This window comes from Triturus cristatus, chromosome 6, assembly GCF_964204655.1.
Source record: "Triturus cristatus chromosome 6, aTriCri1.1, whole genome shotgun sequence".
Classification (NCBI taxonomy): domain Eukaryota; kingdom Metazoa; phylum Chordata; class Amphibia; order Caudata; family Salamandridae; genus Triturus; species Triturus cristatus.
In genome coordinates this window covers 1,314,317,483-1,314,343,466 of record NC_140589.1, presented here as the reverse complement: position 1 = coordinate 1,314,343,466, position 25,984 = coordinate 1,314,317,483, and the positions used below count along the sequence as shown (strand labels likewise).

The window sequence follows — 25,984 nt, the reverse complement described above, 5'->3', positions numbered from 1 at the left end:
TCTTCCTACACGCTACTAGCACGTCTTTTCTCCCAGCCACCTCCAAGCCCCCCTGACTCCCTGGCTCGGGCCACACTGACAGGACCAGTTGCCCCGTTTACCCGGGGTCCCCAACCGCGACCGGAAAACCGGAAGACCGGCAGCCCGACAACCCGGCAGCCAGACAGTCTACCAACCTGTAAGCCCGTTAAGTTCAAGGGCCGCAGGCTTCAGTGGTCGCAGCGGGAGCCTGCAGGAGCTCTACCGCTTACCGCTTAAGGGTTCCGAGGGTTCAGCAGTGCTCAGCAGTAGAGGGCTCAGCAGTGCCCTGGCAGCAGAGGGCCACAGAAGGCTTGGTGCAGCAGCAGTAGGAGCAGCGTGACTCCCACCTCTTTCCTCCTCCTGTTCCTAACGCAGCTCCAGCACCGTCAATTTTCAGGAACATTTATGTAGTGATAGGACTGTAGTACATTCTGCTTCAGGCATTCGAGATATGGTAGACATGCATTAAGTAACTGTGGTATTTTCTCTCAAAAGTCAACAAGACACTTAGGAATTTATTATGATAATGTTTGGAAGAAGACGAATGTGAATATTGATTAATTATTTGGATTGATTACACATGGAACAATGATTGTGACGATTGCTCCTTTGCAATTACTACTCAAATCAATTTGGAAAGATTTACCAACTTAACATCACCAGATTATAAAACTGTGTCATTTGACAGGCTAATAAAAAATGTGACCCAAAATATGACCAGCACAAATTGTAGATCAGATTGTATGTCTACCTTGCAGATAAAGAGAAGTGAAAATTCAATATATTGATGCTACAACGATGCAGAGCTGATGGATCAAAAATAGAAACAGAAATTATAAACTTCAAAGAAGGACAAATGTGTAAATTTCTGGAAGAACATACACAACACTGGCTATTATCTTTCATGAAGGACTTCATATAACTTTAGGACACTACACTGTGCATTTAAAAATTCATTTGGATAGACAGAATGCAACAACAGCAAGCTCACTTTCAAACAAAAACTGCGTTTCAAATTTTCAAATTCCTATCTCTTCTTTCTTGAACCAAGGTTTTAAGAAAGATTAACATTTAAAGAGTGGTAATACCATGTTTTTTTATGGACGATCAGTGTGTAAGACATAATTCAGCCTAGCAGGGATGATGTCTTTAAAATGTAGTATGAAATTTGAATACACGTTACATCTGTTATGAGTAATGGACTATTTCAGTATCATATCATTTTTTGGGGGGGATATATTCGTTTATATTAGTTGAGCACCTTTTTTAACAGATGTTGCAGCAATCCTTCAAGTACAGGTTTCAGATGAGCAAGGCGAGCAACGCTATGGGATTCCATCCCACACTCACATAATACAGGCAACAATGAGGTAGTGATTAATAGTATATTTTGAAGGGGAATCAGGGGTATGTCTTCCAGCTAGCTTTCACTTTTTTACTACTCACTGCTTTCGTTGCTATCCCCCCTAGGTGTATACCCATTTGGCTCTGATTCACGGTGGCCATCTTCAGCAGGGTCTACGTTCAAGGCAGAGTTACACAATTCCTGCCACTCTGTCAGATCTGCCTGCAGCTTATCATCCCTACAGTTTATTTTCATATGAGCTTCTTCTGCTAAAATCCACTCGCGTATGCCCCTAAGTCATGTTGTTATGTCTGGGCCTCTCTGCCCGATCCAAGTGACAGCCATCCTGCACTTTGATAGAACTTATATCAGTTGTAGCAACTTGTAGGCCATTTTTCGCTTCCTCTGTTTCTTAATGTGGCCCACCAAGCATTGTAAAGGCACCTCCTCAATGCGGAATCCTGTACTGTTCCGCACCCTCGCCACTTAGTTGAGTACCTTTAGCTAGAATAACTTTTTTAAGTGTTTGGAGTGAGTATGATGCATGAATGGACTTATTTGTAGTGTATTACTGTGTAGTTCTGTTTTTTTCTACAGTCTACATGATTGTTTTTCCCCACTGCTCATAGATGATTATTTATACAGTACATTGTGTATGAGGTACAAGCATAAAAGTTGAGAACAGTAAAAAACTGAAAATGATATGCTTAAACAAATATATATGTGTTATACAGTGTTACAGTTGTGTACTGCTTTTATGTTAACATAAATATTTATTTTTCAGATATTTGAACTTTACTCTCAAACTTTTAAATATGTTACAATAACATATTTCAGTTTTCTCTCTTTTATAACAAATCAATTGATACATTTTTTTTAGATATTGTGGTAATTAATTCTGTATATAATTGTTGTAAAACATATAAATAGATACACCAACAAACGCTGTAGGACTCACTAATGATTACACTAACATACCCTTAGGAACACTGATGCATTCACTCACCCACTCACTTGTACACACACTGGCACACCCTGGGACTCACTAATACATACACAGATACACCCAGGTACCCACTGATGCATTAACTGACATACTCACTCACTCAGTGATAAACACTCTGACAGACCCTAGGTCTCACTAATACATACACTACCACACCCATGGACACTCTGATGGGTTTTCTGACAAAATCACTGACTAACTCATAAGCACTTTGGGACTAACTGTTATATACACTGACACACCAATCAATCCACTAACATTCAAACAGTTGCTCATACACACCCTGGGCGAGAAAGCAAAAGACACACAATTGATGGACAGAATGCAGAACAAATCAAAACATTCACCCCGTCAAGAGATCTGGGTTAAATCCATCATTCTTTTGCTCACCATGCCACTCCAGTTTAGACCTGGCCATATGCAAATCAGTCTTGACCCTGTGCCTCATGGGAACAGTCCAGCATGAACTGCCAAGCCAGGTCCTCCGTGGACGGGAAACAAGCATCCTAGGACCAGTTTCGGGGTTTCACCCCTCATCAGCCAGGATAGCTTGATTCCAGTGGCACAGTGAGCCCAGGACACACGTCTGGGCATACCTGGCGCACTTAGTGCGAGAAAGCAAAAGACACACAAGTGATGGACGGAATGCAAAACAAATCAAAACATTCTCCCCCAGTCAAGAGATCTGGGTTAAATCCATCATTCTTTTGCTCACCTTGCCACCCCAGTTTAGACCTGGCCATATGCAAATCAGTCTTGACCCTGTGCCTCATGGGAACAATCCAGCCCGAATTGCCAAGCCAGGTCCTCCCTGGACGGGAAACAAGCATCCTAGGACTAGTTTCGGGGTTTCACCCCTCATCAGCCAGGATAGCTTGATTCCAGTGGCACAGTGAGCCCAGGGCCCACGTCTGGGCATGCCTGGCGCACTTAGGGCGAGAAAGCAAAAGACACACAATTGATGGACAGAATGCAGAACAAATCAAAACATTCACCCCCAGTCAAGAGATCTGGGTTAAATCCATCATTCTTTTGCTCACCATGCCACCCCAGTTTATACCTGGCCATATGCAAATCAGTCTTGACCCTGTGCCTCATGGGAACAGTCCAGCCCGAACTACCAAGCCAGGTCCTCCGTGGACCGGAAACAAGCATCCTAGGACCAGTTTCGGGGTTTCACCTGTTATAATAAACAGGAAATATTCCGCTCTTGCCTGAGAAGACCGTGCTTTGCAAAGCTCAGCCGTTAAGGTATATCTCGAAACAGTCCTACCACAGCTAGAGCTATATATGCCCTGAGATGTCCCCTCTGGTCGCTTATTATTTTTGTTTGTGTGTCTTATAATATTCAACACATAAAAGGAAAAAGAAATATTTTCCAACATCTAACAATAAAACTCAACTAATAAATGATGTCAATGTGCTCTAGTGATGTACGAAGTAATTGGTGCGTCTACCATCTATAAATAGCCGTGTCTCTATTGATATGCTATTGGGGAGTGTGGGCTGCCACCACTATTGTTCTAGGTGTATAGCTGTCAGGGCCATGTCCACTTACATTTAATATACTTAGGGAATGCAAGGTGTCGGTCTGTGTCAGTCAGTCTGGGTGAGGTAGCATATAGGTGCAGGGCCTCCTCTGCTATTTGGTGGCGTATCAAGCGTTAGGCCCCCCCTGTTGTGCGGGCGTCGGCTGTTGCGTAATATCGGAGCACATTAGCTTTTTGAGCATGTCATCCCAAGCCTGTGCAATGGGGTGCTTTCTCAACCCCGCTGTCTCCTCTCTGTGTAGGGTGGTGCTCTCCGCCTGCGCCCACACCTCTAACGACTTCCTCCAGTGCGATATCTCTGGCGGTTCCTTATGTTTCCATCTTTTGGTTATGAGTCTTTTCGCCGTTATGAGTCCCAGGTCCTGGAATCGGAAACTTGCTCTATGTGTTTTATGTCTTCTATAGAGCCCCAGAATACAAACTTCCCAGTTATCTTGCACTTCTGTGCTTCTGCATGTAGTGAGCGTTGCTAATATCGCACGCCCGTAGGTGTGGAGCCTGGGGCAAGACCACAGCATATGTAGCAGGTTGGCATCCTGGAGACGGCACCGCGGGCATTCGGAGGTATTAACATTAAAATACCTATTAATTTTATCTGGGGATATGACCCTTGACGGTTCCTGGCACCTTTTGGAATAACTACATATGGACGTTCATCTCCCTTGACCCCCCCCCCATCCCCAGCCTCCCGGTACTCCTTCCTTTTGCCGGCTGCTTAATGGTCTGAACTGGAGTTCCCCGGAGGAAGCCTGACCCGCACTGTTTGCCCTTATGCCTCGCCTTTTGTTTTTCTTTTAGTTTTTGTGTTTGTTGGACTTAAGTCTCCTGTTCCTTTAGAACTATCCGGAGCCACTACGGGGCTGAGCCCCGGGAACTGACTGCAGCCTTGATAAATGTATATTTCATTCTGTACCTAGCGGCCGGCCCTGGTGGTTGTAGGCCCGCGCTTGTAACCGAATTATTGTTCAATAACATTTTTTATAAAACAAAAAAAAAAAAAAAAATATTTTATCTGGGGATAGATATGCCCTATTTAGTATGTATGTCTGTATTAACTTGAATCTTGAGTTACGTGGGACATGGGTGGCGCTGGCCAGCACCCGCTCCCATTCCTTGTCCGTCCAGGGGCGGCTTCGATCTCCTGTCCAGCTAGCCCGAAGCCTGTGTAACCGCGTCCCTGTATGGCTACGAAGGGCCTGCACCAACCAGTGAATTATATGCGACCCCTCTCCCATCACATGCAAATACTGCAGTAATAGATGCGTTGGCGGTTCTTGTGTAATGTCACCCCACGCTAGAGCAAGCGTCCGTTTGATGGTTGCATGCGTGAGGAATTGGCCCCCCGGCAGTCCAGTATCTGTCGTTAGTGCCTCAAACGTCATCAGTGTGCCTTCCATATACAAATCCCCAAGTGTTTCTACTCCTGCCTCCAGCCAAGGCATTAATGTTGCGTCAGCTATGTATTCTCTACCCCTAGGTGTCCCCAGTAGAGGTAATGTTGGTGCATATGGAAGTGTGGCTTTCGTTAAGTAAAGGCTCCTCTTGTAACATCTATGCGCCAGTTCAATGTGTATTTGCGTTGGTCGGGGAATGTTTGCCATAGGGTGAAACAGTCTGCAGATCTGATTTTGCGTCCAGGTTTCTGTGTCTGTCGCAGTGTCCATGAGGTTTTTCCCACTTAGCCACTTCGTCACCCATTGCAATTGCGCGGCCAAGTAGTAAAGTTCCAGGTTGGGCACTGCCAACCCCCCACTTTCCGGGGGCGCGTACAGTTTCTGCAGCACAATGCGGGGGCGCCCTGCGTTCCAAATCAGGCCCCGGATTAACCCCTCCAGTTCTCTAAATAACCGAACCGGTACATATACAGGGAGATTCGCAAAGTGGTACAGGAGCCTAGGCAGCACTATCATTTTCGTCAAGGTGACGCGGCTCATCACATTCAGCTGCGGCGTCCTCCAGAATTGCATCTGCGTTTTGATAGAGGAAATGGCTCTAACTAGATTACCTTCCAGCAAATCTCTTGGGGATCGATATATATATACACCTAGGTACCGGAACATGGTTGGATACCAATTTAGTGCAGTCCCATTAATTACTATATCTACCTCTGCCACATCTGCGCAGAAAGAATAGGCGCCCGACTTGGCCCAGTTTACCCTAAGACCTGATATTGCCTCAAAGCTACTAAATAGTGCTGAGATCCCCAGCGGTACAGTGTGTAAGTCTCTTATGTATAATAACAGATCATCGGCATATAGTGATACCGCGTGTACTCCGTCGTTTAAAGGGATGCCCCAATCCTCGCCATCCCCATGAAGGAGAGCGGCCAATGGCTCCATAGCTAGGGAAAAGAGCAGTGGCGACTGGGGGCATCCCTGCCTAGTGCCTCGTCTCACCCTAATCTCCTCCGACATCAGCTTGCCCGTACGAACTCTCACTGTTGGGCGTTGGTACAACAATTGCACCAACTGTAGATATTCATCACCTAGATCGAATTTGCGCAGGACCGCTGCTAGATAAGGCCATTCCAACGAGTCAAATGCCTTTTCCAGATCTAATATCAGGCATCCGGATCGAGGCCAGGTCCCCGCTGCATACCTCTGAACTCTAAACAGCCTGCGGATATTATATGAAGTGCTTCTATTAGGAACAAACCCGTTCTGATCCTCATGTAGCAGAGACGGCACAAACGGAGCTATACGTCTAGCAAAAGTGGAGGCCAAGATCTTGTAGTCTGTGTTTAACAGAGCTAACGGGCGATATGAGCCTAGTGCTACCGGGTTTCTGCCAGGTTTTAGTAATGAGACCAGCGTGGCCTCATTTTGTGTGGGTGTGAGAGTCGCACAGTCCAGTGTCGCCCCATACACACGCAGCAGTTCTGGTATTAGCACGTCCGAGTATGCCTTGTAAAACTCGGCCGGCAGTCCGTCTGGGCCTGGTGTTTTGCCATTGGATAGTGCATAAATGCTATCTCTTATTTCATCCGATTGTAGAGGGGCGCTCAAGTCCTCTCTCTGCTGATCTGTTAGCTGCGGCAGGGTTGCAGTTGATAGGAAGTCCTGTACTTCGGCGGCCGTGGCTACCGAGTAGGGCCTATACACTGCAGCGTAGTGTTCCACAAAGGCGCTATCTATGTCTTCCTGGCCATACACTTCCACCCCTTGTATTGTTTGTAGTGCCGTCAGAGGTGTATCAGCCACATCAGCAATCTACCCGGCTTATCACCCATATGGTGTGTGCGTGCAGAGTGTGCCGCGTAGTTTAAGTTACGGAGCCGATCCAGCAATCCCAAGTGTTCTACCCTGAGGTCTTCTAGTAGCACCATGTTACCTGCCAGCGCTGTATCCTCCTCTCCGAGGAATACATTTTCCAGTCGTGTCAGATCCGCCTCCAGTTGCCTCCGCATGCCCGCCTGTGCTCCCAGGCAACTCCCCCTGACAACAACTTTGAATGCATCCCACTCTATTTGAGGGGTCGTGGCCGTGCCGGTATTATCCTCGAAGTATTGTGCGATCGTAGCCACTAACAGATTACGGAAAGGTGCATCTAATAACAGGTCCGGCTGTAATCGCCAGGTCGGAACTGGTGGGCGTGTTTGTTCCCAGAGTAGCTCTATTATATGTGGATTGTGGTCGGAGTGTGTCCTGCCCATGTAGTAAGTCGCCGATATGTGAGGGAGTAATGTATCTGTGAGCATGTATCTATCGAGGCGTACATGTAAGTCATGAGCCTCAGAATAATAGGAGTATATCCTGTCCTGGGGTGCTGGTGCCTCCAAGCGTCTGTCAGACGCCACTGCGTTGCCCAATTAGTCAGTGCCTTCATGGCCAGATGTGTGCTGGTGCCTGGGAGGGGCGGGAATGAACGATCAAGTGAGATGTCAAGCACACTGTTGTAATCGCCCCCTAATAACATTGGGGTGTCATGCCATTGTGCCAGGAGATGTGATATCTTATCAAAAAATGCTGCCTGCTCTGTGTTTGGGGCATATAGCGATGCAATCACTATATCTCGGCCATCCAGTGTACCCTTAAGTATCACATATCGCCCCTCCGGGTCTATCAGTGACTGCGTAACTTGAAGAGGAACCCCCGATCTCACCCATATTAACGCACCTCACGCATAAGCTGAATACCCCGTAGCAAATAACTGCCCTCGCCATCGGCGATGCAATCGTTGTGTCTCCGCTGTAGTCATGTGCGTTTCCTGCAATAAAGCTATTTGCACGTGATGTCTGGTAAGGTATGAATAATTCTGATATCTACGTGATGGTGTGTGCAGCCCCCTCACATTCCACGTACCTATCTTAACTGTAGACATAACCCCTACGACATGTCCAGCTAGCATGCTCTAGTAGCAGCCCCACCAACTCCCACAAGAAGCACAACAGTATTCGCCGCTCCCCAGCCTGCACACTAAATTTTCTCGCCTGATGGAGACATTGCGCAGTTCCACACAGAACCTTCGACATCATATAAAGAACACAATTACATAAAAATGCAAACATTACTAATACCAGAAGGGCAAAAATGCAAACGGCAATCGCCCAAACGTCCGATTAGAAATAACAGTCAAATCAATCCAGGGGGGTGCACGTCGTGGTACTCTACTGGATTGTCCACAGTATTTACTTCTGTTCCCCCAGAGGCTCCCCGGCAGCCGGCAAATTAGCCACGGGATCAAAGCAGGCCACCTACTATCTCACAGAGGCACTCCTCTAGTGGGGGCGTCCATGCATTTGCCCTCCACCGCTGTTGTGTATGTTCTAAACCCAGTGGAGCCCCATTCACCTCCGCACCAACAATCCCCGCAAACAGACCAGCCCAGGCCCCCGCGCCTCCCCTTACAATGACTCACATTCCATTTCCTGGCTTACCCCCATCGAGTCCCCCAGATACCTCAACGCACTTATCAGCTGCAGGCTGAGTTCTGTAATGTTCAGATAAGGAGATCCGCCATCTGTGGGGTGACATCCAGTTGTTCAACTGAGTCCTGCGAATCCGGTATTACATATATCTGTTCATCATCGCTGGATAAATCCCTCTGACTGGAGCCAGATACACTACCCACTGTCATCGAGCCGCCGATCTCCGCCGCCGCCTGCAGGGCGTCTCTCTGTCCACACAGAATCAACTCTAGGAGGGGCCCCATTGGCGGTGGCATTGGCCCCCTTCTTCCCTTGGGCCTGCGGTCACCTCTGCGGCGACAAAGCGGATCCCTCCGTTTTGGCTGCTGCGCCGCTGCATCGCCATCTCGAGACCCCCTCCCGCAAATGCGTCCAACCAGTCCCCCGCCTCCTCGGGTGTATCAAAAAAGTGTGTTTTGTCGTTGGCGACCACTCGCAGGCGGGCCGGGAGTACTTCAATTCCTTTTGCCGGAGACGTCGTTTCACTGCCAGAAATGAAAGTTGCTGCCGCTGCACACGTATAGTATAATCCGGAAAGAACATTATTTTATGATTGTCAATTTGGATCTCCTGTAGCTTCCGGGCCTCCTGCAATATGGAGTCACGATCTCGATAATTTAGTACTCGAAGAAGCAGGGGCCACGAACCCGATCCCGCAGGGGGGGGCCTCGCCGGAACCCTATGAGCACGTTCTATGACGAAGTGCGGTGAAAGAGATCCCTCTGGCAACAGCTCCCTGAGCCAAGCCTCCACACGCAACGCCGGCTTTCTCCCTTCCCAGCGTTCCGGAACCCCCACCATTCGTACATTGTTGCGTCGCGCTCGACCTTCGGAGTCTTCGGCTCTGCTCTCCAGGAATTCCACCCGGCGCAGCAATTCCTGTATATGCTTATCGGACTGCATCACCTGTGGTTTGACTTCAGAGAGCGTGGATTCCACGGCTGTGGCGCGATCCGTCAATTTCCGGTGATCCACATGTAAGTGGGTGAGGTCTATGGCCACCTTGTCTATTTTAGATTCCAAGGAGGTTCGGGTCTGAGCCATAGTTTCTTCCAACCGTTCCACTGCCGCGAGTACCGCATCCAGTTTGTTCACCGTCTGATCCGGGTGTCCCTGCTTCGCCATCTTGGACTTAGGTGACGGCGGCAGAGTCTGCGCGCCCCCCGCTCCGGTCCGTGCCCGGGTGCCTCCCGACATCAGCCGCAGCGGTAGCGCACCCCGGTAATCCTACACCTGATGTGGTCTCACCGTACTGTCCCTCCAACTCGGCTGGTATTACAGTCCACAGTATATGTGAAGCGAATTATGCTGCTCCGCTGGCCAATTGATCCTGCCGATCTTTCACCAGGGGCCACTCAGCCGATCAAGTCAATGACTCTCAGGAGGCCATCCACAATCCCCAGATCTCAGACAGGACACATCCTATTGGTGGGCCATATACGCAGTAGGTCACCTCATTCCAGCGCCATCGCCGCCCACGCAGGTCTTCTCACAGCCCCCCGGCGTTGTGGGTATCTTCAACAGCGCACAGACGGCAGCTCCAGAAAATCAGGGGACTTGCCAAAGGTCAGTCCGGGCAACACGTCTCCAGCTCTGCCGCCTCAAAGGTCGGGGGGTCACGGATTCCAGCGGTAGCCTCACGAATATCCCGGTCTCACTTCTGCCGAGATCACTGCAACTCAGGGATTTCCCCCCCCCCCCAATATATTCGCCACACTCAGTTCCCCGCCTTCAGTGCGCCCAGCAGTAGACAGGCTCGGATCTCAGCAGCGGCAGCAGGCAGGGCATCCAACCAGGGTCTCCGATAGGGCACCAGACGACCGGGCAGCAGCCATCCCCGCGTCAACCGCTGCTCCTCCTTCGCGGCTGTGCCGCCTTCAATAGCCTCAAGGGCGGCGCGCCACCATGTTGTCCCCCGCTGAGCGCGCGGCCTCTCCGATCCCAACGTGTGCAGCAGGCCACAGGCCAGCCAGTTTTCACCACTTCGCCTGTGGCCAATTCGTAGAGATCATACCCCCCCCCCCCGATGGCAGCGGGGGGGGGCTCCTCAAGGATGACTACAAGGGTCTCTTTCCCTCAGCCTTCTGTGGCCGGCACGACAATTCTAGCGCCTCGCACTAGGAAGGGCGCTGCGAGTGGCGTAGGAGAGGCAGCCCCCACCGCTGCATCCAGCAAAGCCTGCTCCCGCCGAAGGCACCCAGCAACCCCAGTCGGGCTCCCGGGCATGCAGAAGCAGCTACGACACAAATGGGCAACAGCGCCTCAGCGTTTCCAGCGAGGCGAAGGCGGCACCAGTTCGGGCAGTCCCCGTTTAATGTCGCCTGTCTATTCCGGGCCCGCCGCTCGTAGGAAGAGCTCCGGCGCGGGACAGCCAGAGGTCCTAGGCCTGTTCCTCAATTGCTGTGTTGGCTCCCTAATTCTGCCATCAGAGCCCTCGCCGATGGGGGGGGGGGCCGTAGCAGATGTCCCCAATCCCAGTCATCCTTGAGCTGCCCACGAGTCGCGGCTTTGTGGGCGGGGACCAGCCGCGGGCTCCCGTACTCCGCCTCGCCCGTTCAGTATCCCCCAGCCTGGCAGGTCACTCACGGGGCAGCCTCGGTGCGGCGGTCCGGGCGGGGCAGTGACTTCAGCGGAGGTGCAGGATGTTCCCGCACAGGCTCCAGTTCGTTCTGGGGTCCACCGGAGCGTTGTAGACGGAGCTTTGTTCCTGGCAAGGGGAGCATCCGGCAGAGCCTTACACCGACACGTCCGCAGCCATTGCCGCCGTAGCCACGCCTCCATGGATTCACTAGCATGCTCACACACTCACTCATACATACTCTGAGACACTCTAGGACTCACTTACATACCCATTGACACACTGATACATTAACTGACTCACTCGCACACGTACACACTAGGAGACACCCTAGCACTCATTCATTCACTGACAAAATCACCCACTCATACACACACTGAGACACTCTGTTACTCACCGATACATACACTGACACACCCATGAGCACAGCAATCCACTCACTAACATTCACACAGTTACACACCCTAGACACCCTGGACTAACTGATACATACATTGATACATACCCATGGACACAACAATCCATTCACTAACACACCCACACCCTAACTCATAAACACCATGAGACACCCTAGGACTCACTAATACATACACCGACACACTCATGGACACATTCATGCATTAACTAACAGTCACACATTCACTCATACACCCTCAGAGTCACCCTTGGATTACTGTTACATACACTGATACACTTATGGACACACTGATGCGTTCTCTGATAAATTCATCCACTCATTCCTACACACCCTTAGACACTCTAGGACGACTCACTCATACATACACTGACACACCCATGGACACACATCCATTTACTAACACAGTCACACCATTACTCATAAAAAAATTAAAATAAAACAATACACACCCCAAACACCCTAGGACTCACTAATACACCCATAGATACACTAATGGATTCCCAATCACACTCACACACTTACTCATATATACCCCAAGACACCCCAGGTCCAAACGCAGTAGTAAGCAATCGGTATTCTAATACAAATGAAATCTGCTGGGTGGGGTTTCACTCACAAAAAGGTGCGGTACCTAACTGACCAATGAAATGAGCATGCTTCGCTGTGTAAATGCGTGGAACCACAGTGCCGATCATCAAATTTGCGGTGCAGTAAAACAGCAATTTGAGGGAGTTCTACATAAGAATAAATATGTTATCGTAGGGGGAGGAGCCTAGCGCGCAACCAAGATGGCCGCGTAGGTGCGAGGCTCCCGAGGACCTCCGCGACCTCCTGAATTAATCCTGCCGATATCCTGTCCTTGTTGAGGGGACTGTGTCGGTGAACCCGAGCTGAGGCGCCACCCGTTTTTTGGGCTCGAATCGGACCCCGAACACCGGTGGGAGCATCGATTGAAGGTTGCGGCCTTCTCCTCGCGGGCCCCCCGGATTGGAGTAGTGGGGCGATCCGGGGACGAAGTGAATAACAGCGGCGAGCGGGGCTGGGCGACTCGCGTACCCCGCACTTTCACTTTCGCTTTTGCGCCCTCCTTGCCTCAGGCGGGGTCGGGCTGCGGAGCGGGGTGCGGTGGTGTTGCCTTGTCCAGGTGCCCGGCTGACCCGCCGGCGGTGGGTTGACCCGCGGCCCGGTGGTCGCCCCCGCCCCCCCCCCTGACACCCGTGATTTGGTGTGGCGGCCCGTTTGGAGATCTTGGTACGACGGTGGAAGGGCCAGCATGTCCACCAAACAAGATGGCGACCGGGCGAAGATGAAGACAACCCGCCGTGGCACGGCGCACCAGGCCAATAGTATGGATCGCTATACGCTCCAGAAGGGTTCTCCGGAGACATCGCGGTCATCCCTGGTGGGCCCGACGGAGGCGCCTGCCCAACCGGTGGATCTGACCCTCCGGGACGTCATGGGCGCCATCGCAGAGATGAAGGCCTCAGTGGACCAGCGTTTCGATACCTTGGCGCAAAAAATTGACTCGGTCCTGGTGGATGTGGGCCTTGTGAGGGCAGACTTGTCAAAAACGAACGACCGAGTTGACTCCCTGGCCCACACCACAACGAGCCTCACTACGGACGTGGTGGCCCTCCAGAAGGAGGTGCGCCGGCTTGGCCAGGCGAGCGCCCTGATGGACCGGCGACTGGAGGATTCCGAGGGTCGGGCCCGGAGGAACAATGTTCGCATTATTGGTGTGCCGGAGGGCCGAGAGGCGGAGGCGGCAGATCTCTTCGTGGAAGAACTGATCCTGACCCATCTCCAGCCCCGGGGGCTGAGTAAGCTTTTTGCGGTGGAGCGTGCTCACCGGGTCCCTGGGGGCCGCCCTAAGACCGGTGCCCCGCCGCGGCCTATTATTGCCCGGATTTTTAATTTCCGGGACAGAGACGCCATCCTCCAGACCTCCAGGCAACAGGGACCGGTCAGGCTGGACAACATGGATGTACACTTCTACCCAGACTTTACTCCGGCGGTCCAGAAGCAGCGACAGAGCTTTCTTGGTATTAAACGTCGCCTAAGGGACCTAAACCTCAAGTACTCAATGCTCTTTCCGGCTAAGCTGAGGGTGGAGGTGGATGGCCGTACGCACTTCTTCGACCGGCCCGAGGTGGCTGGGGACTGGTTAGATACTTTGCCTGGAGATCGGGGTGGGGGGGGCGCGGCTGGCGGGGAGGGCCCGCCGGATCAGAATTGAGGGGTGACTGTATAGGCCTTGCTCTGGATATTGTTCCTTTACCATATATTGCTTTCGTATGTTCCCCTCCCATGGAGGTCGGGTGGGGTCTGCTGGGGGCTTCCCTCCTCCTCGGGGGGACTAGTTAGTACTTAGCTATGGGGCGACAGGCACACTGCACTTTGGGGGGGCTGTCTGGGCTCATGCAGGGGTGCAGGGAGGGGGGAGTTCTGTTGGGACCGGGGGGTGGGGGGGGTGTGTTGTTTGTTAGCACCGCAGGGCAAACCCGCAACCGTTTTGTTGTTTTTAAGATGCTCGGTGGGGGGCGACCGATTGTTTTGACGTATGATGGGGGGTAGGGATTTGATTGTGTTGTCATGGAATGTTAACGGCCTGGGGGATAGGATTAAGCGTGGTGTGGTCCTGCAGTATTTAAAACGTATTTCTCCAGATGTTGTCTTCCTGCAGGAGACACACCTTATAGGTAACACCTTTCATGCAATGAATCGGCGGGGATATCGTTTGGCGGCCCACTCCGGCTTCACTTCGGGCTCGCGGGGGGTGGGTATTATGGTCAAGAACTCGCTCCCGTTGGAGATTGACGAGGTGCGCCATGATGAGAGGGGACGTTACACTGTTCTGGTGGGACGAATGGAGGGTAGAGTGTTTATCTTTATATCAGTGTACGTCCCGCCTGGGTTACAAGCCACTACATTTGCGGACCTGGGGCGCCTCCTTCTGGACCTTCCGGGTGGCCTGTTGGTGGTTGGAGGGGACTTTAACGCGGTTGCCTCTGGGTCTATGGATCGCCATCCCCCTAGGGACCTCCCCCGGGCACAGGCGTGGCTGCCCGGCCTTTTAGACACGCTGGGCCTGGTGGATTGCTGGCGCTTAAAGCATCCCGTATTGCAACAGTACACCTTCCACTCGGGGGCCCATGGTAGCCTCTCGCGGCTTGATTACATCCTTGTCCCGGCGGCCCAGGCAGGGAGGGTGGGGGAGGTGCGCCATTTGGCACGGGGTATCTCAGACCACTCCCCATTGTTGTTGCATTTCGATGTCTTCCCGAGGGGGGATGGCAGAGTGGCCCCGATCAATGCATGGTATTTGCGCGACCCCACCATTCGTGCCGACTTGATCAAAGCCTTACAGCGCTATTTCGATGAGAATGTGGGGTCGGTCCCGTCTGCCATCTCCCTGTGGGAGGCTTTCAAGGTGGTTCTTAGAGGGGAGGCTCTCTCCTTTATTTCCAATGCCCGGCGGCGCGAGCGGGAGGAGGTGACCCGGGTTGAGGCCGAGATTGCAGAACTGGAGGGTGACCTGGGGAGCGGGGTAACAGACGCCAAGTTGCATGTTTTGCACTTAAAGCAGGCGGCCTATCGGGCCCTCGTCACGGAGGCGGCCAGGGGCCTCAGTAGAGAGCAGCAGGGGCGATTGTATGATGTGGGTGACAAGGCTGGCAAATTGATTGCGTGGTTGGACAAGAGGGAAAGAGCGAGCCGCGTGGTGCCTTTGATTGAGAGCGTGGATGGTGTGTGCGTCACTGAGCCGGAAGCCATTGTCTCCTGCTTCGCGGATTATTTCCGCGAAGTCTACTCCCCGGTTTCTCCCTGCTCGGAGGAAGATTCCCATGCCTTGCTTCGGGACATCGCACTGCCCTCCCTTACGGTGGAGGACAGGGATTCGCTGGATGCCCCGCCCACCTCGGACGAAATTGCCTCGGCTATTCGCTCGGTTGCATCCGGCAAGGCCATGGGCCCCAATGGTATTCCCATTGAGCTATACAAGCTACGCCCGGATGTGTTGGCGCCCCACCTGCGCGCGATGTTCCTTGCGGCCCACTCGCAGGGCTCCCTCCCGCCGGACCAGCGTCTGGCTACAATTGTGGTGATCCATAAGGAGGGGAAGCCCCGTGAGCGGGTCACATCCTATAGGCCGATTTCGCTTCTGAACGCGGAGCCCAAAATCCTCGCCAAGGTGTTGGCCAACCGGTTGGTTGGCGTGGTGGGCGATTTGGTCCACCAAGACCAATCGGGCTTTATACCACACCGCAACACGGCGCTTAATCTGCGGCGCTTACACGGGGTGCTCGCGCGTGTCCCATTTGTGCGGGAGCCGGCCATCTTGGCGTCCTTGGACGCCACCATGGCGTTTGATACGCTCGAATGGCCATATGTTTGGGCGATGCTGGCGAAGTTTGGGTTCGGCCCGGGTTTCGTCAGCTGGGTCAAATTGCTATATTCGGGCCCGTTGGCGCAGGTGGTGGTGAATGGGCGAGTATCTGCCCCATTCGCGCTGGGACGGGGCACGCGACAGGGTTGTCCCCTGTCGCCTCTCCTGTTCGCCCTGGCCATGGAGCCCCTGGCGGAGTGGTTGCGGTGGCACCCTTCTATCCGTGGTCTCCGCTGGACCCCCGAGCATGAGGACCGCGTGTCCCTCTATGCTGACGATATCCTTTTGTATCTCGCCTCCCCGCGCAAGTCACTGATCGTCCTGGTTGATGTTTTGCGCTCCTTCGGTCGCAACTCAGGCCTGGTCATCAACTGGGCGAAATCCTGTGTCTATGTGCTCTCCGGGGAGGCCCCGGTCTTGCCACGGGACTGTCCGATCCAGATTGCCTCCCAGGGTTTCCGGTACCTGGGTATATATATCACTCTTGACCCGGAGGCCCGCTATGAGCGGAACTTGCTGCCCCCCCTCCAGCGTCTGAGGGAGGACGTGGTGCGCTGGCGGCGTCTGCCGCTCTCGCCGCTCGGCCGAGCGGCCTTATTTAAAATGATGTCCCTGCCGCGCTTCCTCTACGCCCTCCAGAATACCATGGACCTGGTCCCGGCACGCTACTTTCGCGAGGTGGAGGGCCTCCAGCGGCGCCTGTTCTGGGACGGGAGGCCGCGTATTGCTCTGGCTAAATTGACGCTCCCGTGGTACGATGGAGGGGTCGCCCTCCCGGACATCAAACGGTATTACTGGGCCTCCCAACTAGCTGCAATTAATCATGGCCTTTACGGGCCCGCCTTGAACCCGGCATTTGAGATGGACAGGACGCTTCTGCCCGGTGCCGATTATAATCGAGCGCTCTACTCTGGCGCGCCCGACTCCCGTTTGACGGGACCGACGCGTGTCATGGTGCGTGTCTGGCACGCGGCTAATGCAGCTATGGGGTGGAAGGACCGTTTGACCCGAGCGTCTCCGCTGTATGCATCTGAGAGGTTGGGCTCCCTGTGGACGTCGAAGGGCTTCGAGAAGTGGGACACGATCGGAATCAGCACGGTGGGAGATCTCTGGACGAGGGGGGGATTCAAAACTTTTGAGACGCTGCAGGCGGAGTTTCAGCTGCAGGGCAGTGAGTACTTTCGGTACCTACAGGTCCGCCATGCGCTGGGCTCCGTCTTCCCGGATGTTGCATCCATTCCGGAGTCTTCCCCCCTGGAGGACAGAGTGCTAGATGGCCATGTCCCGGACAGCACGATCTCCCTCATATACAAAAAATTGATTAACGATAGATCGTGTCTGCTGACTAGTCTCCGCGAGGCTTGGGTTGCCGACGGGCTGGAGCTGGACGACGAGGATTGGATCTCCGCGGTGGCCTCTCCGAAAGAGGTGGCCATCCCGGCTCGCCTTCGTTTCGTCCAGCTCAAGATCCTTCACCGGGTCTACATGACGGGGCCAAGGCTTTTACGTATGGGTTTTGCCGGTGATGGAATGTGTAAGCGTGGCTGTGGTGCGTTGGCGACTTTCATGCATATACTGTGGGAGTGCCCGAAGGTGGAGCGATTCTGGCGTGGTGTGCATGAGGTTCTACGAATGGTTACGCGTGTCGCGCTGCTGCCTGAAGCGAGGAGATGCTTGCTGAATGTCTGGGAACCAAATGACTACTCGGTCCCGCAGGCGCGGTGGGTGACTCTGGGATACATGATAGCCAAGCGTGATATTGCCCAATTGTGGGGATCCCAGAGGCCCCCTGCGGTGTCGGCCTGGAAAGAGCATATGGATTGGTGTATGTTTCGTGAAAAGGTGGTGTATGTGGCGAGGGGTAAGCCTGGGGCGTGGATGAAACTCTGGGGCCCCTGGAACGCCTACCGCGGGGGTATTTGTGAGCCGCCGCTGCTACCGGCGGCCTCGCCGGCTCCGTCTCCCTAGATGGCGCCCCTCCCTTGGCCGCGGGCGCGCGGTCCCCCAGTCCCTGATCTACTCCCGTCCCCCTCTTCAGAATTTTGCTGCTGGTTTGGATCCCCCACTTATGGAGCACGTGTTGTCACTTTGGATCGAGGGTTGCCTTGCGGTTGTGGTTTGTTCACGTTGTTTTGCTTTAAGAAAATGGAACCGTACTGTGGGCATGGAGCTGTGAGGCCTGCACCATTGATCACTCCTGTCTTCCTACTGTGCACCGCTGAGAAAGTTTTTTGCTGTATGTATGTAATATGCTTTTGATGCTCTAGCGGCCGGCCGTGTGGTTGTAGGCCCATACCTGTAACTTCTATAAACTGCAATAAACGGTTTCAAAAAAAAAAAAAAAAAAAAAAATATGTTATCGTACATTGTACAACGCTAATATGTCTACCCTATTGACAAAATCTGAAATAGTGCTGTGTATAGGAAGGATATAATTCTATACATTTTCAGAGAATCCACGCTTGCTGCACTACGGTTTTGTTGCGATCACGCGATCGGAGTAGAAAACCATAGAATTGTGGCTGACTAGCGTGTCTCGCAGGAACCGTGGAAGTACTGCAGAACTCAAACCAATTTTTTAAAAAGAGAGACCAACGTATTTTCGATAACAAAAAAATACCAATACTTTTTATTTGAAAAAACAGTTTAGAAATGTATTATGAAATATAAAAAAATCTTTAATAAAAAAAAAACATATGTAGATGTATATATTGTTATATATACAGAAAAAATCAAACAAAAAAAGTAGATTACACTTACAAGCAAAAAACCTCTGGAATGATATTATATATTTTTACAAATAAGCCATAAACAAAACAAGTATTCGAAAGAAGAGACAGTTGTAAAAATTATTTTTAAGAAACACACCATTAAGACCACTGAATTATTCTTGAAAAGACTGCTATTGAAATACTACATAAAAATAAAAACAATCACAAAAAAGTGAAACAATTTGTAGAAAAAAAATGAAAAGTTATTTTGAGAAAATGTAACATTTTGAAAACCTTAGCAACTCACTGAAAAAACAAAGGTTACTGGGGCGTTATATTTAGGCTCACATTTCATTTGTTCAAAACCAGAGGAATTCAGCCTTTATAGTTACCTGAGCTAACTATAACCTACGCCACTTAATGCACTGCTTATGACCTCACATATTACATCACTCGTGACATGGTCAGTGACATCACTGAAGACATCACTGATGACATCTCAAATGATATCACTGATGACATCATCCACCAAAGAACTCACACACCCACTCACACCCTCATAAAAACCTCTCATACACCCACTCCTACTCCCAGATAACTCAAATAACCACTCACAGACCCATACAAGTACTCACAACCACTCAATCATCCATAGAGCTACTCACACACCCACTGACTCATAGTTACTCATATAGCCACTCAGTCCCTCATACAGCCACTCATACACCCACTCACCCACCCATACATTCACTCACCCACCCACTTATTCACCTAAACATCCACTAACATACCCACTCACTCACCCATGCTGCCTCTAAACAGAGCCACTCACTCACCCATAGAAGCATTCAGACACTCACTCACACACCAACTCAACCACTTACATACCCATTCACACATCCATACAAGCACTCACACATCTGCACACTCACCCATGCATCGATGCAGATAGACACTCTACAATACAACCATTCACACACCAACTTACTTAATCAAACATCCACTCCAACAGGCACTCACTCACCACACAGCCACTTACACAGCCAGTCACTCACTCATGCAGCCATTGAAACACTCACTTACCCATATAGTCACTTACACACACACTCGCCCACCCATAAAGCCACTCACACAGCCATTCACTCACCCAATACAGCCACTAACACACCAACTCACTCACCAATATAGTCACTCGCACAGCCACTCACTACTCACATACCTACTTATACACCCAGCCACTCACACACCAATACTGGCACTCAGACACCCACTCACATACGAATACACACAGTCACACAGCCACTTATATAATAGATGTTAGAAATAGTATCACTCAGCAGTACAGAAAGCATACTATTTCAACTTTTGTAGTACATTGGTATACATGTTTAACACTCAGACTTTAAGAAAACACTCACACTCACTGGATGATGTCATCAGTGGTGTAATTTAAGGGGGGCGTGGCCAAGCAGCATGGCCGGCAGGACGTGAGCTTCTTCAGCTACCGACCGTCCAGCCGCAAAAATCCTGAAATAACCTTCCCACTGATGCCTGCGATAGTGATTAGAGAGCGTCTGGGAACCTCCAAGCGGCGTGGGTACCCGGAGAAAGGGAGAATCTAGTTATCGACCTGGTACCGCCTGATGCGACTCCGGACCCGCCTGCCTGAAGGACCGCGATCACGCGAGGTCGGGGACGCGGCCTACATCCGCCTGAACACTGCCCGGAAACGGCGAATCCTGATTCGATTGCCCCTGTGAGTCCGGCTGGGGTGGAGGAGGCGCCCGCTGCAATCTGGGGCCTCCTGGGACCTGGAGGATGCAGCCGTGATCGTGTGGACCCTGGGCGAGGGACGAGTCACGAGGGGCATAGCGGGACGCCCTGCGTTCACCTGAGATGCGATTGGGAGCCGGGCCGACCTCCGACTGCGCCTGAGATATCGGCCCATGTGAAAGAAGCCCCTGCTGTCATTGGGGGCCTTCAGGGGTTAGCGGAGTCCCTACTGTGTTGTGGTGATTGGGGGCGAGCTGCGAGATGCGCCGCGGGGCGGCTCCCGGAGAGGACGTCCGGAGGCGGTGATCGGCGGCAGCCGTCCTGGAGCACTGGGCGTTCGCGCTTTCCCCACAACTGGAGGGGTGTATCCTGTGCAGAGGAGTGGTGGCGAAGGGGAGCGGCCCTCTGTGGTGATTCGGAACGGACAGGGGCACATGTGCGAAGGGAGCACGGCGCCGCTGACCGATTGGTGGTCTCCCCCTGCGGGGCAACTGCAGACTTTTCTACTGACGGTCAATGGACCCTTGGACCTTGGGGACTGACCTGCGGCCATTGGACTTGCGATCACTTGAGGTGAGCGGCTCTTGGATCCCTATCAGTCCGTTTAACTGATCATGTGCTGGAGCGCGAAGGGGCTGAGATTCCCCACTACGCTGGAGGGCCGGTGCCTATTGGGTTCGCGAGAGGATATTGCTGCTGAGGCCCTCCCGGGCTTTAAACGACTGGTGCTGTGCCTGGGTCTGGCGGCTTAGCCTTGCAGGTTGGTGAGCGGGTCACTGGCTCGGCGGAACTGGGGGATACGGAAGTGCTGGCGCTGCAGTTGCCCTAGGCCAGTGCTTCCTGTGTTCTCGTGCTTTATTGGGCCTAACTACAGGTCGAAGATTGGTGCGGCCTGGCTGTGGCCTGTGGGCGATGCGGGGGTCCCTCCTTTGAGCTTGGACAGTGAGGCGTGAGGGCTGTGAGGACGTGCGGGAATCTGTGGACACTTGAAGCTGGGGCCTCCTTGTTGACGGTGAGTGGCAAGAGGAGAGAGGTGCGGCGGAGACTTCCCGGCCTGGGGACTCTTGGACTGCGGGCAGGTGGCATCTCTGATAGAGCCTGGGTCGCTGGTTTGCCGCCATGGGTAAACCTAGGCCCAAGAACGCTGACACGGGCCGGGACTTTGAGGAAGTGGCGACTGACTTATCGCAGGTGGCCACTGGAGACCCTATACAGCGGCAGCTTCAAGAAATCCTGGCAGCCATAACAGACACTAAAGCTACCCTCCACCAGGACATTACTACAGTGGCGGTTGGGCTGGGGCTCCTGCGTGACGAACATAAGAAGCTGGCGGGGAGGGTCAAGGAAGCCGAAGCTAGCATAGCGGAATTGCTCCCGGCTAACAAAGATACGGCCCAACAGCTGCACACTCTCACGGCGAGGGTGAACTCCTTGGAACGCAGAGCAGATGATGCGGAAGGTAGAAATCGGAGGAACAACATCCGCGTGGTGGGGCTTCCGGAAGTAGTGGAGGGGGCTGACACGCTGGCGTACTTAGAGACATGGCTCAAAACTGTGGTGGCTCCGGAGGGCCTGTCTGTATTCTATGCGTTGGAGCAGGCCCATAGGGTTCCGGCTAGGCCACTCGAACCGGGCAGACCGCCGAGACCGGTGATTGCTCGTCTCCTGCATTACCGCGACCGGGACCTACTGTTGCAGAGGGCGAGAACGATGGGCTCCTTCACTGTGGATAACAGTAGAGTCACACTGTTTCCGGATTATACCCTGGAGGTCCAGCGACGGCGGGCTTCTTACTTGATAAAAGGGTGCCCCAAAATGCGTTTTTCCACCAATGCATTTTTCATAGACTAATATATTTGGTGTAGCTTGAAAACAGTTGAATGGATTTACATGAAATTTGGCAGAGTTGTACATTATAGTGCAGAGATGATGCTTTTTGGGTACTGCAGTTAAGTAGGGTCAGTATTTTTTAATACATAAGACATTTAAACTTAGTGATATTTGTCACCACTGTACTTTCGTGGAATTTCTAAAAACGTTGGAAAAACTACAGCGGTCCATGGCCATAAACCTATTAACAAATATATAAAAATAAATTAATACATGTCCCTACCTATTAGCAATTTAATAAGGTGGTAATAGGTAGGGGCCTACTATTTACATATATCTAAGGCCCTATCTTTGAACACAACCAAAGAGCAGTAAAAACAATATGGATGCCTTTTCACTCTCTAAAAACTGCCATTACCACGGTATACTGCAAAGTTACCACGTATACCATGGCCCAAAATATAACTAAGGCCTAGCTGTATCATTGGGTTGCAGTACCCTTGCGTCACGCATGGTGTTGCATTGGGCAATGCAATACTTGAGTCAGATTTACAAAGGAATGCAAGGCCATCAAGCATGACCCTGCATTGATTGGTACATGTGGAGAAACGCAAGGCAACACAATTGGCTGTTTTGCCTTTCTCTGCACACCATAATCGATATTGCTGCTAAATTTCTGCTAAATTTCACATACATCCATATACCACGCCACTGTAGCCTCTCCACTATATGCTATTCCACTTTACGCCTCTCCACTGTACGCCTGTCCTTTGTACGGGACTTCACTCTTCGTTATTACACTGTACACAACACCACTGTACGCACCTCTACTCTACGTCACTCAACTGGACGCCACTCCACTGGACGCCACTGTATGCCACTCGACTCTATTACACTGTATGCCACTCAACTGTATGCTACTCTACTGTACGCCAATCCAGGGGTTTGGCACTTCACTCTACACCACTTTATTCTATGCTATTCGATTGGACCCCACTCCAATGTGCTCCACTCCACTGTATGCTATTACACTATACCCCACACCACTCCAGTCTACACCACCCCATTATACACCAATCCACTATACACTATTCCACTGTACACCACTCCACTGTACAGCACTCCGGTCTACGCTATTACACTATACACAACTCCACTCTACGCTAGTCCACTCTGCGCTATTACACTGTATGCAACTCCACTCTATGCCTCATCAGTGTATGCCACTCCAGTGTATGCAACCCTGCTTACACAACTCCGGTATACACTATTCCACTCTATGCTATTCCACTGTATGCCACTCCACTCTACCCACTTCATTCTGCGCTTTTCCATTGGACGACACTCCACGCCACTGTACGCCACGCCACTCCACTGTATGCTTTAACACCCCATTCCAGTGTACACCACTCCAGTCTACACCACTTTAATTTAGGCGACTGAATTGTGCGCTACTCCACTATATGATATTTCAGTGTACACCACTCTATTGTACACCAACCACTCTACGCTATTCCACTATATACTACTTCACTATACGCCACTACACGCTATTCTACTCTACACTCTTCCACTCTGCACCAACTCACTCTATTACACTGTACACAACTTCAATCTTTGTCACTCTACTGAGTGGTATTCCACTCTACCCCACTCTACTGTATGTTATTACACTCTACCCCATCCCACAATACACCACTCCAGTCTGCACTACTTAACTCTGCCCAACTCCACTGTACGCAACTACACCATGCGCTTTTACACTTTACACCACCCCACTGTATGCTACTACACTATGCACTATTACTTTCAACGCCACTACACCCCACTCCAGTCTCATAATTCAAATAATATAATATACAAATTAATTTACTTGAGGTCCCAAGTCATAAAGGCTTCTCCAGATCACCTTATAACCTAAAACAATGTTAGAAAATCGACAAAAGCACATTGCACCTCCAATGAAGCTCTAGTCGACAAAGAGCGAATGGCCATCATCACCAAAGCAGATGTACTGTTAAGTATCAACAATCCTAATCTTGGCAGGATTTGGGACATAAGAGTACATATATGCTTCATTTATAACATCAAAAGGATGGGGGTTTTTTCAGGTTACATTTTTATGGTGTATAAGTTTATCCCAAATGAACTTTGCATTTGTTTTAATATTGTTTTTATAAGATTTTTTGTAGTGTACTTTTATGGTTTTTAGTAACCAAATAAAGTGATTATGACTGTTGAGTACAGAGTTGAATCGCTAAATGACAGGCATGTCTCAAAATGTCAGTGTGTAATTTGAACAGACAATCTATGACCTGTCTGTAAGGATATCAGTCTACCTGTCACTCCACTCACAATTGTCTGGTGTCACCCGTTATTTACTTCTATTCACCTGCCTCACAAACAAAATGCCTCAACAGATTTTAAAGATGTGGCCAGCTTTTCAAACCTATATCACCCTCCAAAAGAGTGTTAACTTCTCATTGAGTTTAATGGGGTCACCTTCTTAAATGCCTCACTGCAGCCGAATTTTTTAAGCAAGAGGCTGACAGGTATGCATCGGCCTCTGTGTTCTTATTTCCCATCAGAATCTGTTGAGCAAGGCTGACGTTTGAGAATATTATGGCCGATGTTAACCTGAGTTGATATTAGGACCTCCCCTCTTAAACGCTGACACTACTAGGCCTCTTCAAATCCTGGGAAATGGTTAACAGTCAGAGGATTTGAGCGGCACAAATATAGCAGCCAATCAGTATTCGAGACGAGAGAGACCACGAATGCCTTTAGTGGTAGAAGATTTACACTTGTTTAAAAGGGATTAGACTTTGTTTGCAAGTCTAGTTTATACTCATTGGTAGCTCGTTGAATAAAATGTAAATACTAGATGCGCAATGGAGAGTAACCTGCAACAACCCTGAAATCTCTTGGAAGGGAGAGTCTGTTTTAATTCGTCACTCACCTTATCTGAAAACTGATGTGACATTACTTTATTGACTTTCATAGCCATTTTCGGGTTAAAGTTCGGTGCCCGGGTTGCTGCTGGGACGTGGGAGGCGAAAAAAACAGCCTACTTCAAAGGTCTCAGGTTGAGGCGCAGCTCACTGAACGTGCTCTGAAAACATTTGTAGTACGAGCTGTCACCTTGAAAACCACCGCGCATGCCCGGTGTTTCAGATACTACTCACCAGGAGATGCTTCGGACAGCAAACTCACTGTAACTACGCGCACGTTGTACATGTATGTGGGTACTAGAGAGCGGACTAGTTAAGCAATTTCAAAGCGGTCTGTTTTAGAGCTCAAACAGTGTTGGTAGGGTGGGTTTCGATCTAAATTAATCAGACTGTCTTAAAGATATAATTCGGGCAGATATTGAGCTTATCGAAGGATTACTATTCATACTGTGTTTGAGTTCTAATCCCCTTACCCCCTCCTTGAGTAAGTCTGCAACGTTTGACACGC

General features: G+C 51.0%; 1 protein-coding gene across 1 annotated transcript in view; it reads right to left on the bottom strand.

Moving 5' to 3' along the window:
• LOC146821354 (uncharacterized) overlaps nucleotides 1-25,654 on the bottom strand; it is a 234,672-nt gene extending 209,018 nt beyond the window's left edge. Inside the window, exon 1 of the mRNA XM_085612299.1 lies at nucleotides 25,485-25,654. Coding sequence (XP_085468425.1) covers nucleotides 25,485-25,532 — 48 coding nt within the window. The 5' untranslated portion in view covers nucleotides 25,533-25,654. The remainder of the gene's footprint in view (nucleotides 1-25,484) is intronic.
• Nucleotides 25,655-25,984: the final 330 nt, after the last annotated feature.